The 13,366-nt window shown below is 41.8% G+C and overlaps 1 protein-coding gene across 4 annotated transcripts in view; it reads right to left on the bottom strand.

The window, feature by feature from the left end:
* Positions 1 to 8,213: 8,213 nt before the first annotated feature.
* LOC124135169 (coronin-1C-like) overlaps positions 8,214 to 13,366 on the bottom strand; it is a 35,667-nt gene continuing 30,514 nt past the window's right edge. For all 4 annotated transcript variants that reach the window (XM_046500395.2, XM_046500397.2, XM_046500394.2 and 1 more), the window contains one exon: positions 8,214 to 12,984. Coding sequence is in view for 2 of the 4 variants with exons in the window: in XM_046500394.2 (XP_046356350.1) it covers positions 12,829 to 12,984 (156 nt within the window). In the remaining 2 variants the exon portion in view is untranslated. The remainder of the gene's footprint in view (positions 12,985 to 13,366) is intronic.

Raw genomic sequence — 13,366 nt, 5'->3', positions numbered from 1 at the left:
TAAGCTGACACGCCGTGATATAACTGGAATACTGTTCAAAGCGGCGTTAAACCCACCGCACTCACTCACTCTGCGTCCTGATAACTTATATCGCACCACAACCATAACTCACTATTTATCGTCACTCACATATGCAGGTGACCTTGTAGGGATTCCGGGTTACAGAATGAGGCCCCAGCAACTTATGCATGCCAAATGAAGCGACGCGACTCGATGGATCAGGTGGAAGTTGGGGTAACTTCACTGATTGTTGCCGTCGTATCTCGACGGCATGACATATATAAACATGCCCCCATATCAATCACTGGATTATCTGGGCAAGACTCGTTTATTTACAGACCCACCCGTGGAGATCCGGGGTAGAATAGGTCTTCAACAAAGCATGCTTCTCGTAACAAGCGCCTATGTTTGTCGTCGGAGGCGACTAACGGGATCGGGTGGTCAGGCTCTCTGACTTGGTTGATGCATGTGATCAATGCTCGTGATTTTCACAGACTGTCGTCGTGTAGCTGGGATATATTGCCTAGAGCGACGTTAAACAACAAACAAACAATATTAACAGATCACCGCCATGTAGCTGGGATATTGCTGAGTGCGGGGTTAAACAACAAATAAACAATTCTTTTACAGAGCACCGTCATGGGCTATTGCAGAGTGCGGCGTTAAACAACAAACAAACTCTATTTACAGACCGCCGTCATGCAGTTTCAATCACTGGATTCTCTGGTCCAGATTATTTACAGACCGCCGTCATATGGCTGGAATGCTGCCGAGTGCGGGGTTAAACAACAAATAAACAATATTTACAGAGCACCGTCATTTAGCTGGGCTATAGCAGAGTGCGGCGTTAAACAACAAACAAACACTATGTACAGACCGCCGTAGGGTACTTCAAACACTGGATTCTCTGGTCCAGATTATTTACAGACCGCCGTCATATGGCTGGAATATTGTTGAATGCAGGATTAAACAAACAAACAAACAAACAAACAAACAAACAAACAAATAATATTTACAGACCGCCGAAATGTAACTGGGATATTGCAGAGTGCCACGTTAAACGACAAACACGTAAAAATCATCAGTCTCGTAAACGTATACGTTACCTGGGTGCTGAAAGCTAGCACGTCCCCCCTGCGTCTGTTTACAGTGTGATTTACACCATGTGCCACAGCGACTGATTTCCACAACACTGAATGAAGACCATTTAGTTCCTAAGGCTGATAATTATGTAGCCATGACATGTACCTGTACGTGTCTATTGACTCACGTAATTGCCATTACTTATTAGAACCTTGACCCGTGAAGATTTCGGGGTAGAATAGGTCTTCAGCAACCCATGCTTGCCGTAAAAGGTGACTATGCTTGTCGTAGAAGGCGACTAACGGGATCGGGTGGTCAGGCTCGCTGACTTTGTTGATGCATGTCATCGATCCCAATTGCGTGGATCGATGCTCATGATATTAATCACTGGATTGTCTGGTCCAGACTCGATTATTTACAGACCGCCGTCATATAGCTGGAATATTGCGGCGTTAAACAACAAACCAACCAAACCAAAACTATAAGATCCTCATCCCCATTGTTAATCCTCACCACCAACGTATTGTACATTTTCTGCTAGCCAGAGGGGCGGTCGGGTAGCCTAGTGGTTAAAGCGTTCGCTCGTCACGCCGAAGACCCGGGTTCGATTCCCGACATGGGTACAATGTGTGAAGCCCATTTCTGGTGTCCCCCGCCATGATATTGCTCGAATATTGCTAAAAGCGGCGTAAAACCATACTCACTTACTCACTCACTCTGCTAGCCAGCCTAATCAAGTGGTGCCAATTAATTACTGTTTTTTACATTTATGACTTAATCCATTTCAGGTCACCTTGTCTATATAAGCATTGGTCCAAAGACGAAGAAAAGACGTCTTGCCGAGAGCTAAGCTTGGGATATGCGAGGTTCTCCCGGGCACCAACACCACTACCGCACTATGTGCTGACCTGGCACATATAGCTTCTTGTATATATCTACTTGTAGAAAGAAAACTTATACATACCGCAAGCTATCCTACCGAGAGCCGTATACGTGCATATAGGAATACGCACTCATTGATTATCAACGTCGAAAGCCCTTCTGGGGCGGTAGGGTAGCCTACTGGTTAAAGCGTTCGCTCGTCACGCCGAAGGCCCGGGTTTGATTCCCCTCGTAGATACAATATGTGAAGCCCATTTCTGGTGCCACACACGTAACATTGCTGGTATAGTGCTGAAGTCGGCGTTAAACCATATTCACTCACTCACTCACACGTTAATACCGGGTCACTAATAGATATACATGGTCTTCAAAATAGGGGTCACGATCCGCCCGGCTTCCACTTTTTGGGACTAAACGGTGTCTGTATCATACAGTAACACCAAAAGCATTGATTTGCAAAACATTCCCAATGAATGTATTGATTTCGTGATTTACAGGTTCCAGATAACCTGTCTTACACACGGACTTTAAAAGACGCTTGTCCTGTTCAAACAAGGGTAGAGCAGGTCTTCAGCAACCCATACTTGCCGTAAAAGGCGACTATGCTTGTCGTAAAAGGCGACTAACGGGATAGACCCGTGAAGATCCGGGGTAGAATAGGTCTTTAGCAACCCATACTTACCGTAAAAGGCGACTATGCTTGTCGTAAAAGGCGACTAACGGGATCGGGTGGTCAGGCTCGCTGACTTTGTTGATACATGTCATCGATCCCAAATACGTGGATCGATGTTCATGATATTAAACACTGGATTGTCTGGTCCAGACTCGATTATTTACAGACCGCCTTCATAAAGCTGGGATATTGCTGAGTGCGGCGTTAAACAACAAACCAACCAACCAACCAATCAAACAAGGGCGCGGAGCCCGACCCCGTTCTGTGGTGTCTGTCATATTCTGACCATTTTACTGTTCTAGTGAGTGAGGGAGTGAATATGGTTTTACGCCGCTTATAGCAAAAGTCCAGTAATATCACGGCGGGGGACACCAGAAATGGGCTTCACACATTGTACCCATGTCGGGAATCGAACTCGGGTATTCGGCGTGACGAGCGAACGCTTTAACCACTCGGCTACCCGACCGCCCTTTACTGTTCTAAAACAAGGTTGAAAAGTATGATCTGTGATATTTTGCTGGTTGTTGTACTGTCCTTCGACGACAGTTTTTAATGGTAATGCACAACTTGTTCAAGTCACGATATTGCTGAAATATTGCCGACGTGACTTTAAATTTTAACTCACTCACTCACCCTACTTCCCGGTGTCCTCCAAAATTAACAAATGTCTGAAATTTAATCCCTACTCCTCGACTATTCCACAACAAAAGTGGGTAATTTGCCTTTGTTAAAACTGAGTGTAGTGATTTTGTCATGTTTATATGTTTATTTGTTTGTTTGTTTGTTTGTTGTTTAACGCCGCACTCAGCAATATTACAGCAGTATGACGGCGGTCTGTAAATAATCGATTCTGGACCAGACAATCCAGTGACTGGTATGAGCATCGATCTACGCACTCGGGACCCGATCCCGTTAGTCACCTCTTACGATAACAATAGGACGGGTCCAGCAGTTTTAAAAGGGAGGGATCCAACAACATACTACATCATCCCCCCCCCCCCCCCCCACCCCCCCCCCCCCCCACCCCCCACCCCCCACCCCCCACCCCCCCTTTACCGCAAGCATGGGTTGCTGAAGGCCTGTTATATAAACCCGAATCTCCACTGCTAGTTGTTTTGGGGAGACAACCTTATCCCCGGATCCCCATCCGTATCTTCACATCACACGCGTGGCCAGTAATGTGATAAACAACTGACGTTGTCTTGTATTGATTGTCGAAGTAAGCTTATCATTAGTTAGCGCAGCTATTAAATTACACGCGCTACATGGCACATATTGTATTACGAAGTTGACAATTCAATGTCCACATATTGGCGACAATTAGGTCCCAGTCAGTATAGGAGGTCGCCCATCCATTCGGAGTGAACACGAAGGGGACATGCTTTTGTCTGCGACAGGCGACAATATCCGCCGTCAACTGTCGGATGCTGTTCCCGAGATAACCGGACTGCATGTGTACACTGAACTAATGAGTTCAGCATTTGTATGGTAGTGAGTAGAATATCACGGGCCTTTGTCCAGATCAATAACCGCGGTGTATTACATTCTGCGGGGCATGCCTTTTCTGTACTGTATATGGTTAAGGACCATTTGATTTCTAGGGAAGGGGTGTTTAAAAACAGGTCATAATTTTGTGTACATAAAATCTCGAAAAAAATCTTTGACATGGTGGACATGATTTGTTTGTTTGTTTGTTGTTTAACGCCACATAGCAATATTCCAGCTATATGACATTGGTCTGTAAATAATCGAGTCTGGACCAGACAATCCAGTGATTAATATCATGAGCATCGATCCACGCAATTGGGATCGAGGACATGCATCAACCAAATCGGCGAGCCTGACCACCCGATCCCGTTAGTCGCCTCTTACGACAAGCATAGTCACCTTTTACGGCAAGCATGGGTTGCTGAAGACCTATTCTAACCCGAATCTTCACGGGTCACATCTTAGGTACGGATAACAGTTATCACTGCGGTCTCACGCCTGTGATGAACTTTGTCAGGGGTCGCTGAAATATTTTTCAAGGTATGTTAGTACCGACGGGATGCTGGTTTAGATACGAGTCTGGCAAAGTGACTGTCGATGTTTTCTCTTTAGTTGCTATATACATCCCACAGGAGGATATGGCGTCGACCCAAACGGGCCAACATTTCTGCAAAATGACCCAAAACTGGAATGTGGGTACCATATCATTCATGCATCAGCTCGTCCGTACGATATAAAGATATTGGAACCATTCAACACCATCAAACGTGTTAGAACCGACTAAAATGGTCGAACAGTTGTCAGATTGAGTGGAATTGTGTTGATTGACAGATTCTAATTTCAGCTTCTGGGTTGTCTGGTCCAGACTCGATTATTTATAGGCTACCGTGATGCAGCTGGAATTGTCTGGCTGTGACATAAAACAACATTAACTCATCAACCTAGAAGAATTATGAATAGAACTTTGACTAAGATATCAGACGAGCACAAGTTGGTTGGTTGGTTTCTTGTTTAACGCCGCACTCAGCAATATACCAGCTATAGGACGGCGGTCTGTAAATACACAAGTCTGGACCAGACAATCCAGTGATTAATATCATGAACATCGATCCTCGCAATTGGGATCGATGACATGCATCAACCAAGTCAGCGAGCCTGACCACCCGATCCCGTTAGTCGCCTTTTACGGCAAGCATGGGTTGCTGAAGACCTATTCTATCCCGGATCTTCACGGGTCAAGAGTCCAAGTAGAAAGCCACAATGCTATTGTTAAAAGGCAGATGCAGACATTCAAGTAGAATAACCTGCGGTTGGAAACATGAGCAATGACCGACTCCATTATTCACGATGACATTATCAGCCAGATTACACATTAATTCTCTCTTTGTCGTTTTAACGTCCCACTCAGCTTTATGACAGTGGTCTGTAAGAAAATTGCGTATGGACCAGAGCATCCAGTTACTGACATCATGGATATCGATCTATACATTTGGGACATCCGTTATTGCTCACCCGATTCAGTTTGTATAATGTTAATTGTATCTTTTGGGCTAGTAGAACTCATGCCTTTTTGATAGTTGTGTCTTTAAATATGGTCCAGGAAACGTCAGGTTCAGTTCTACAGTTTAGAGTACTGTTGACTGATTCGAACCCACATTCAACGGTTTCTGGTGTGCCCAAGGGAGACAACTCTGTTTACTAGGCTGCTACAATTGTCATGGGTACGTGGCTGCTACAGCTGTGATGTGTACTAGGCTGCTACAACTGTGATGTGTACTAGGCTGCTACAACTGTGATGTATACTAGGCTGCTACGACTGTGATGTGTCTATGCTGCTACAACTGTGCTTTGTACTATGCTGCTACGACTGTGCTGTGTACTATGCTGCTACAACTGTGGTGTGTACTATGCTGCTACAACTGTGCTGTGTACTAGGCTGCTACAACTGTGCTGTGTACTAGGCTGCTACGACTGTGATGTGTACTAGGCTGCTACAACTGTGCTGTGTACTAGGCTGCTACAACTGTGCTGTGTACTAGGCCGCTACAACTGTGCTGTGTACTAGGCTGCTACAACTGTGGTGTGTACTATGCTGCTACAACTGTGCTGTGTACTAGGCTGCTACAACTTTGCTGTGTACTAGGCTGCTACAACTGTGCTGTGTACTAGGCCGCTACGACTGTGCTGTGTACTAGGCTGCTACAACTGTGATGTGTACTAGGCTGCTACAACTGTGGTGTGCACTATGCCGCTACAACTGTGCTGTGTACTATGCTGCTACGACTGTGCTGTGTACTATGCTGCTACAACTGTGATGTGTACTATGCTGCTACGACTGTGATGTGTACTATGCTGCTACAACTGTGGTGTGTACTAGGCCGCTACAACTGTGCTGTGTACTAGGCCGCTACGACTGTGATGTGTACTAGGCCGCTACGACTGTGATGTGTACTAGGCTGCTACGACTGTGATGTGTACTAGGCCGCTACCTGTGCTGTGTACTATGCCGCTACATCTGTGCTGTGTACTATGCCGCTACAACTGTGATGTGTACTATGCCGCTACAACTGTGATGTGTACAAGGCCGCTACAACTGTGCTGTGTACTATGCTGCTACAACTGTGATGTGTACTATGCCACTCCAACTGTGATGTGTACTATGCCGCTACAACTGTGGTGTGTACTATGCCGCTCCAACTGTGCTGTGTACAAGGCTGCTACAACTGTGCTGTGTGATATGCCACTACCTGTGCTGTGTGCTATGCTGCTACAACTGTGATGTGTACTATGCTGCTACAACTGTGTTGTGTACTATGCTGCTACAACTGTGCTGTGTACTAGGCCACTACAACTGTGCTGTGTACTATGCTGCTACAACTGTGCTGTGTACTATGCTGCTACAACTGTGCTGTGTACTATGCTGCTACAACTGTGATGTGTACTAGGCCACTACCTGTGCTGAGTACTAGGCTGCTACAACTGTGATGTGTACTAGGCTGCTACAACTGTGATGTGTACTATGCTGCTACAACTGTGATTTGTACAAGGCCGCTACAACTGTGTTGTGTACTATACTGCTACAACTGTGATGTGTACCAGGCCACTACAACTGTGCTGTGTACTATGCCGCTAACTGTGATGTGTACTAGGCCACTTCAGCTGTGATGTGGACTATGCTGCTACAACTGTGTTGTGTACTATACTGCTACAACTGTGATGTGTACCAGGCCACTACAACTGTAATGTGTACTAGGCCGCTAACTGTGATGTGTACTAGGCCACTTCAGCTGTGATGTGGACTAGGCCACTACAACTGTGATGTGTACCAGGCCACTACAACTGTGATGTGTACTAGGCTACTACAGCTGTGATGTGGACTAGGCTACTACAACTGTGATGTGGACCAGGCTGCTACAACTGTGATGTGGACCAGGCTGCTACAACTGTAATGTGTACAAGGCTGCTACAACTGTAATGTGTACTAGGCCGCTAACTGTGATGTGTACTAGGCCACTACAACTGTGATGTGGACTAGGCTACTACAACTGTGATGTGGACTAGGCTACTACAACTGTGATGTGGACCAGGCTGCTACATTGCGATGTGGACCAGGCTGCTACAACTGAGATGTGGACCAGTCCACTACAACTGTAATGTGTACAAGGCTGCTACAACTGTGATGTGTACTAGGCCGCTACCTGTGATGTGTACCAGGCTGCTACAAATGTGATGTGTACTAGGCTGCTACAACTGTGATGTGTACTAGGCTGCTACAACTGTGATGTGTACTAGGCTGCTACAACTGTGATGTGTACTAGGCTGCTACAACTGTGATGTGTACTAGGCTGCTACAACTGTGATGTGTACCAGTCCACTACAACTGTAATGTGAACAAGGCTGCTACAACTGTGATGTGTACTAGGCTGCTACAACTGTGATGTGTACTAGGCTGCTACAACTGTGATGTGTACTAGGCTGCTACAACTGTGATGTGTACTAGGCTGCTACCCCATCTCGGACACACAGAAGCAGCACATCATCATAAACAGTATATTTATTGATATCAAAATAATCTGAGCAGAACGGATTAAGATGGAAATCTACAGCAGTTTATTGCCATACTTGTGATCATGAAAATTTACATCATTAGAAATAAAATAGCGGCAGAGTATTCGTCAAGTAACGTGGACAAGCAGCTGTACATTTGTCCTTACATTTATGCAGCAAAGGCGCAGTCTAAGATATCTATGCCAACAAGCAAAGTTAGTTAACATCAATTCTCATCTGGGGATATTGTCTAATGATACACTGTAATCTGATTGCACATGTTCAACACAGAAGTACATGAACATGTACATCAAGCACTACTTAACAAAAAAATCCAAACAATGGTTTACACTTCATTTTATCGTTTGCCTTGTAGGAGAAAATAACACTGAAATAAACAAATTTAATGACAGGGTTTCCATGGATAAAATACATCAGTAATAATTCTGAATGATTCCCTTCTTTCCAAAAAAGTATGCTCTCAATAGCATTTTTTCAAACCAAAGTGGCAACATGTATACCATTCACAGAAAATTGCACTTGGCTGTCTATTGTTGGTGAGTTTTCAGGAACATTGTCAAAGGGTTTTTAAGGCTGAGTACCTTACCATCACATGTGACATGACAACCAATTCCTGTAAATTTTATTTACCAGAACTTAAGTTATTAGTGATTACCTCGATTTTATTCTTTTTCTTACAAATACTTCTTGTGAAAACAGAATATGAGCACCAGGAAACATGTGGCTGTGATGATCGACGACTTTGACAATAAAGTCTAATGTTACATGAACATGTTTGTGATCACAAGACATGGATAATGCAAAAAGCCATGACAAATAGTGACACAGTTCGCTGCTCCATTAAACTCCAATCCTGGAAAATAGTGTAAACATTCAATTGTGGCTTGTTTGTTCCCTGTGGGATAGCAATGTTACATGAGAAGATGACATGATGACATTCTGGAACGCAACGTTCCACTATGTTCATACCAGAACCTTTCACTCTCTGTTCAATGCTAATTGCCTGTCTCAGAAACTCTTACTCAAGCACTTAATACCAGGTGCACTTCTGTTTGGCCTCATTTGAGAGATAATTTCCAGAATATTTACCCAGATTTCAAGAAATGTAAGAAGTCAAAATATAGAATTACTTTTACTTTCAATCCAAAAAACATTTATTAAATAAAAAAAAAATATTTTAAAAACCCAATGTGTTTCATTATTTGAAATTTTAAAACGGATCTGTGCTTCACTTTTTTACCTTGGCTAAATGGAAAATGAAAAACCTGTCAATCCATTCCCAATGAGACCTTACATTAACAATGGGCATGCTGCAAAATAAACTGCTAAGAAGCAAATTAAACATTAGCAAAAACATGCATCTGTAGCATGATAAGAGATCACTTCATATGAGCGTCCACTTCCACACTGACCATGTCCACACTCCCTGGTCCAAGCTCCACACATCCACGTCACCTACAGCAGCACACTGTTTCAACCTAAGACACAACACCTGCTGCCCTATTACAATTATCACATGACATCCTTCTGACAGATTTCATTGCAACCAGTTGAAAGACTGAACTGTCATGTATCATGGAGACCTACTACTTATAGGAATTCTAACCACCAAACAATGTAAATATCCTTTCACAAAGAAACAAGTAATCATTTTGTTGATTTTCCATGGAATGATCGTTTGAACAGAGTTAATTAAACGATTATTGTTGAACAGTGTTAACCCAACAATCAAAGGATTAATCTCAAGTCATCACAAGTTTCTTTTGAGTATTTCTTTCTAATTAAATTAATACAAAACAACAAGTTTTAAAATGAGGAAAATGAGTCATTTAAGTTTAATTAAATATGAAATGCACTGAATTAAAATCTCCATGAACTGTCTACTTACAAATTTTCAGATTTTCTAGCTTTTATCAGTCTCAGCAATGTTTGGTAAGCATATCTAAGCGTTATGGTACAAACCTCATACAAGGCAAGAATACTAAGCAAAAAGGCATACATGAACACATTAAACAGGCAACCGGTCCTGACGTGCTGAGGTATTATCTGTCTCATATGCATTCAAATAACATGCCTATGCATGAAAACAAAGCAGGACAAAACGATAAGCGACATGTTACTGTTAACACTGTGGCACATAGGAAGTAAAAGGATGGTTGGCATTGAGTTTTCCAAAATAGCTATCCCCTATGGTATATACACTGATCCCCACGACAACGTCAAAAATGGACATATTGGCATTCAGACAAGAAGTAGAAGGGATCATACTGTATTTTAAGATAATCTTATCTGTAGCATTGATTTGGAGTAGTTCCTTTAGGTTGAAGAACAGGGATTTAGCCATCATTCCAAACTGATTGTCCTTGGCAGGCAATTATATTTTTTGGAAAAGATATATTTTGATCAAATTGGTCAGAGAAATACAAGTCACTTCTGCAAAGCCATAACATGAATTGGGACATCTTGTAAATCCAATTTGAGAACTTTTACTGAAATTTGCTGCAGACCTTGGGCCGAACATCAGCCTCTAAGCAGGTCTAGCTAAATCCCTGAAATATCAGTAAAACTGTGTTCCAACTAAAAACCACATGCAGCTATCAACTATAGTATAACCAATGCTTGCCTTAAAAAGGATTTCATTTAACTGGGATAGGATCAGGGTGTTAGTGAAACTGCTGAAAACTACCAATAGTGACTAACTTGAGAAAAGGTGTTAATAGAAAATACACGGTGTTATAAATAAGTGTATATGATAAACAATGGCTGAATCATAGTGAAAGGTGCTTGATCTTTTTGACTATCAATAATTGTCACAAAATTACATTAATCCTCACGGAAGTATTTGAATGAGGGTAGATATTTACAATCATGAAAGATTCATTTAGTGGCAATCTGACATTGTTCTGGGTGCGATTAGCACTAATGATGAAAGGCACTTGGAAACAAAATCTGAGTGAAGTAGTCATAAAATCATAGTGAATAAACAAGTGAAAATGATACAATGTGCAAGAACAAAGGAAAAACAAAAACAGAGCATTAATAACATATGCAGACTGGCAACTTGGTATCGAGAACTGAGAAGTAGCAGAGAAGCATCATGTTACCCACTTGCATAGACAATGACACTGTCGTGTGGTACATCTCTGTCAAATATGCTGCCATACACACAACTGGGTAGTAGATATTATGAACGGTGACCTTCTCAAATGTGGCAACACAGCTACACATGCAGTCAGGCTGCTACAGGAATGATCAAACTCACGTTGTATCACTAAAACTCAATATAAATAAAAAAGACAAACAAAACAAACCTTTTTGGAAGGTATTGAATATGTGCTGTCAGTTCTTTTAACAGGATCCAATTAATCAGACCATACTTGCACAAAAATTCTATATGAAATATAAAATTTATTATCTAAATTACACTTCAAAAAGATTTCCATTACTTTTCCCATATACCAAAATAGACACTTTTTTTGCATGTTTTTTGTCTACCTAAATTAACCATGACCTCAATAGAAGCATTGTTAGGTCATAAATTGATCACTGTTCTTCGTGGTCTTGCACATCTGTTTCCCACTGGGGTGTGTAGTGATAGATGAAATCTAAGGATGATATCTCTATTTGATTTTGGTATACCAGAGTACAACATACAGGTTATATCTCACACAAACTATAAACATGCACCTTGTATATCTAGCATGTGAGGCTGACTTGACCGCGAACAGCACTGCCTAGGACTGTCAAGATAAAAGTGAAATCGAAAGACAAAACACGGGTTGCTGAATCAAACATACAGTCAGTTTGCAGCAAATATTGCAGGTTGCTGACGGACATGTTTGAGGCACCGGAGTTCTGTTCAAAACAAAATCAAACGATAACTTTAATTTGGGTCTAACCCCAAAACCTCCACTTAAAAATAATATTTGAAGTTTCAGGATTAATCGTTAAAAAATATTTTAATATGACAAAAATATCTTTTTTAGTTTGCAGCTCAAAATAACAAGGGAGATAATCAATGGCTATATACAGAGTTACCTCCCCTGGTAGTGATCCAGCACGTGTCTGGTTGTGTTTCTCCAATGGAAAGAGTAAGCAGTGGCAGTTGGTACATTTGCAGACCTAATCAGTCCATATTTAAACACTGTGTGTCCACTATAGAGTACAGGTTAATGGAAAAGATTGACCATTGGTCAATATATGATAAAATAGGCAATGAAGGATCTCGAGAAGCAACTGGATTTTTCACCTAAACATGAAGAGACTAAACCATATTCATTTCATCTTTCAAATTCCAATTAACAAATGAGTTCATAAACATGACAACTAGTCAAAAATGTCATAGAATCTCAAACAATTATACGAACATATGTATAGAGTTGTTCGGAAAGTAGGAGACGAAGCATGTCTCAGACTTGCAACATATTCATTTACATTTTAATTTCAATCAACAATTTACCTCAACATGACAAAAGGTCAAACATGTTGTCAAATATACACAGAAATGTGTAAAGAGTTTGAAAAGAAGTTAATGCTCGTGTCCATGTTTAGAGTACATCCACCAGTTGAAGTGAGTGTCCTCGTGGCCAGTAATGGAAGAAGCTGTGTTATGCTGCTGCTGATGCTGCTGCTAGTTAATCATCCTTGACCTCCTCCTCACTTGTCTGCGTCTCCAGCGTGGCAACCCGTTTTTCAAGACCACAAATTAGCTTCTCCTGACTCTTGACAGTTGCTTTCAGCTTCTTTAATTCTTCCATTACTTCCTTGGGGTCAAATCCTTCAGGCAGACTCTGCAACAAGATTTAGAATGATGATTAAAAATAAGATAAAAATAATTATTATACCCATTTATGATCTGTATTTTTAAGAGTTTTTATTTAAGGAAGGTGATGCTTATTACTGTCTGCGTATGTGGTGTATGATGACGACTTGATTTTCCTTGTAAACATTTAACAGAGAGACTTGTAGCAACTATTTAATGAAGTAAGTATGACCCCAAACCAAGCATTACCAGCCAGACTTAGCATGCTAAGCATGTGTTTGCCTTTACCATACATTTACATTAGTAATACAAAAGAATGAATTAAATATCTACTGAAGTAAATAAACAACAAAAACTTCAACTCTATGGAGCATAACTAAAACTATAAAGAATTACCAGAAACAAGAGAC

Source organism: Haliotis rufescens, unplaced genomic scaffold (genome assembly GCF_023055435.1).
Source record: "Haliotis rufescens isolate VD_foot unplaced genomic scaffold, xgHalRufe1.0.p SCAF_15, whole genome shotgun sequence".
NCBI classification, from domain to species: Eukaryota; Metazoa; Mollusca; class Gastropoda; order Lepetellida; family Haliotidae; genus Haliotis; species Haliotis rufescens.
Note: the sequence above shows the minus strand (reverse complement) of the source record. Positions and strands in the feature narration are given on the sequence as shown.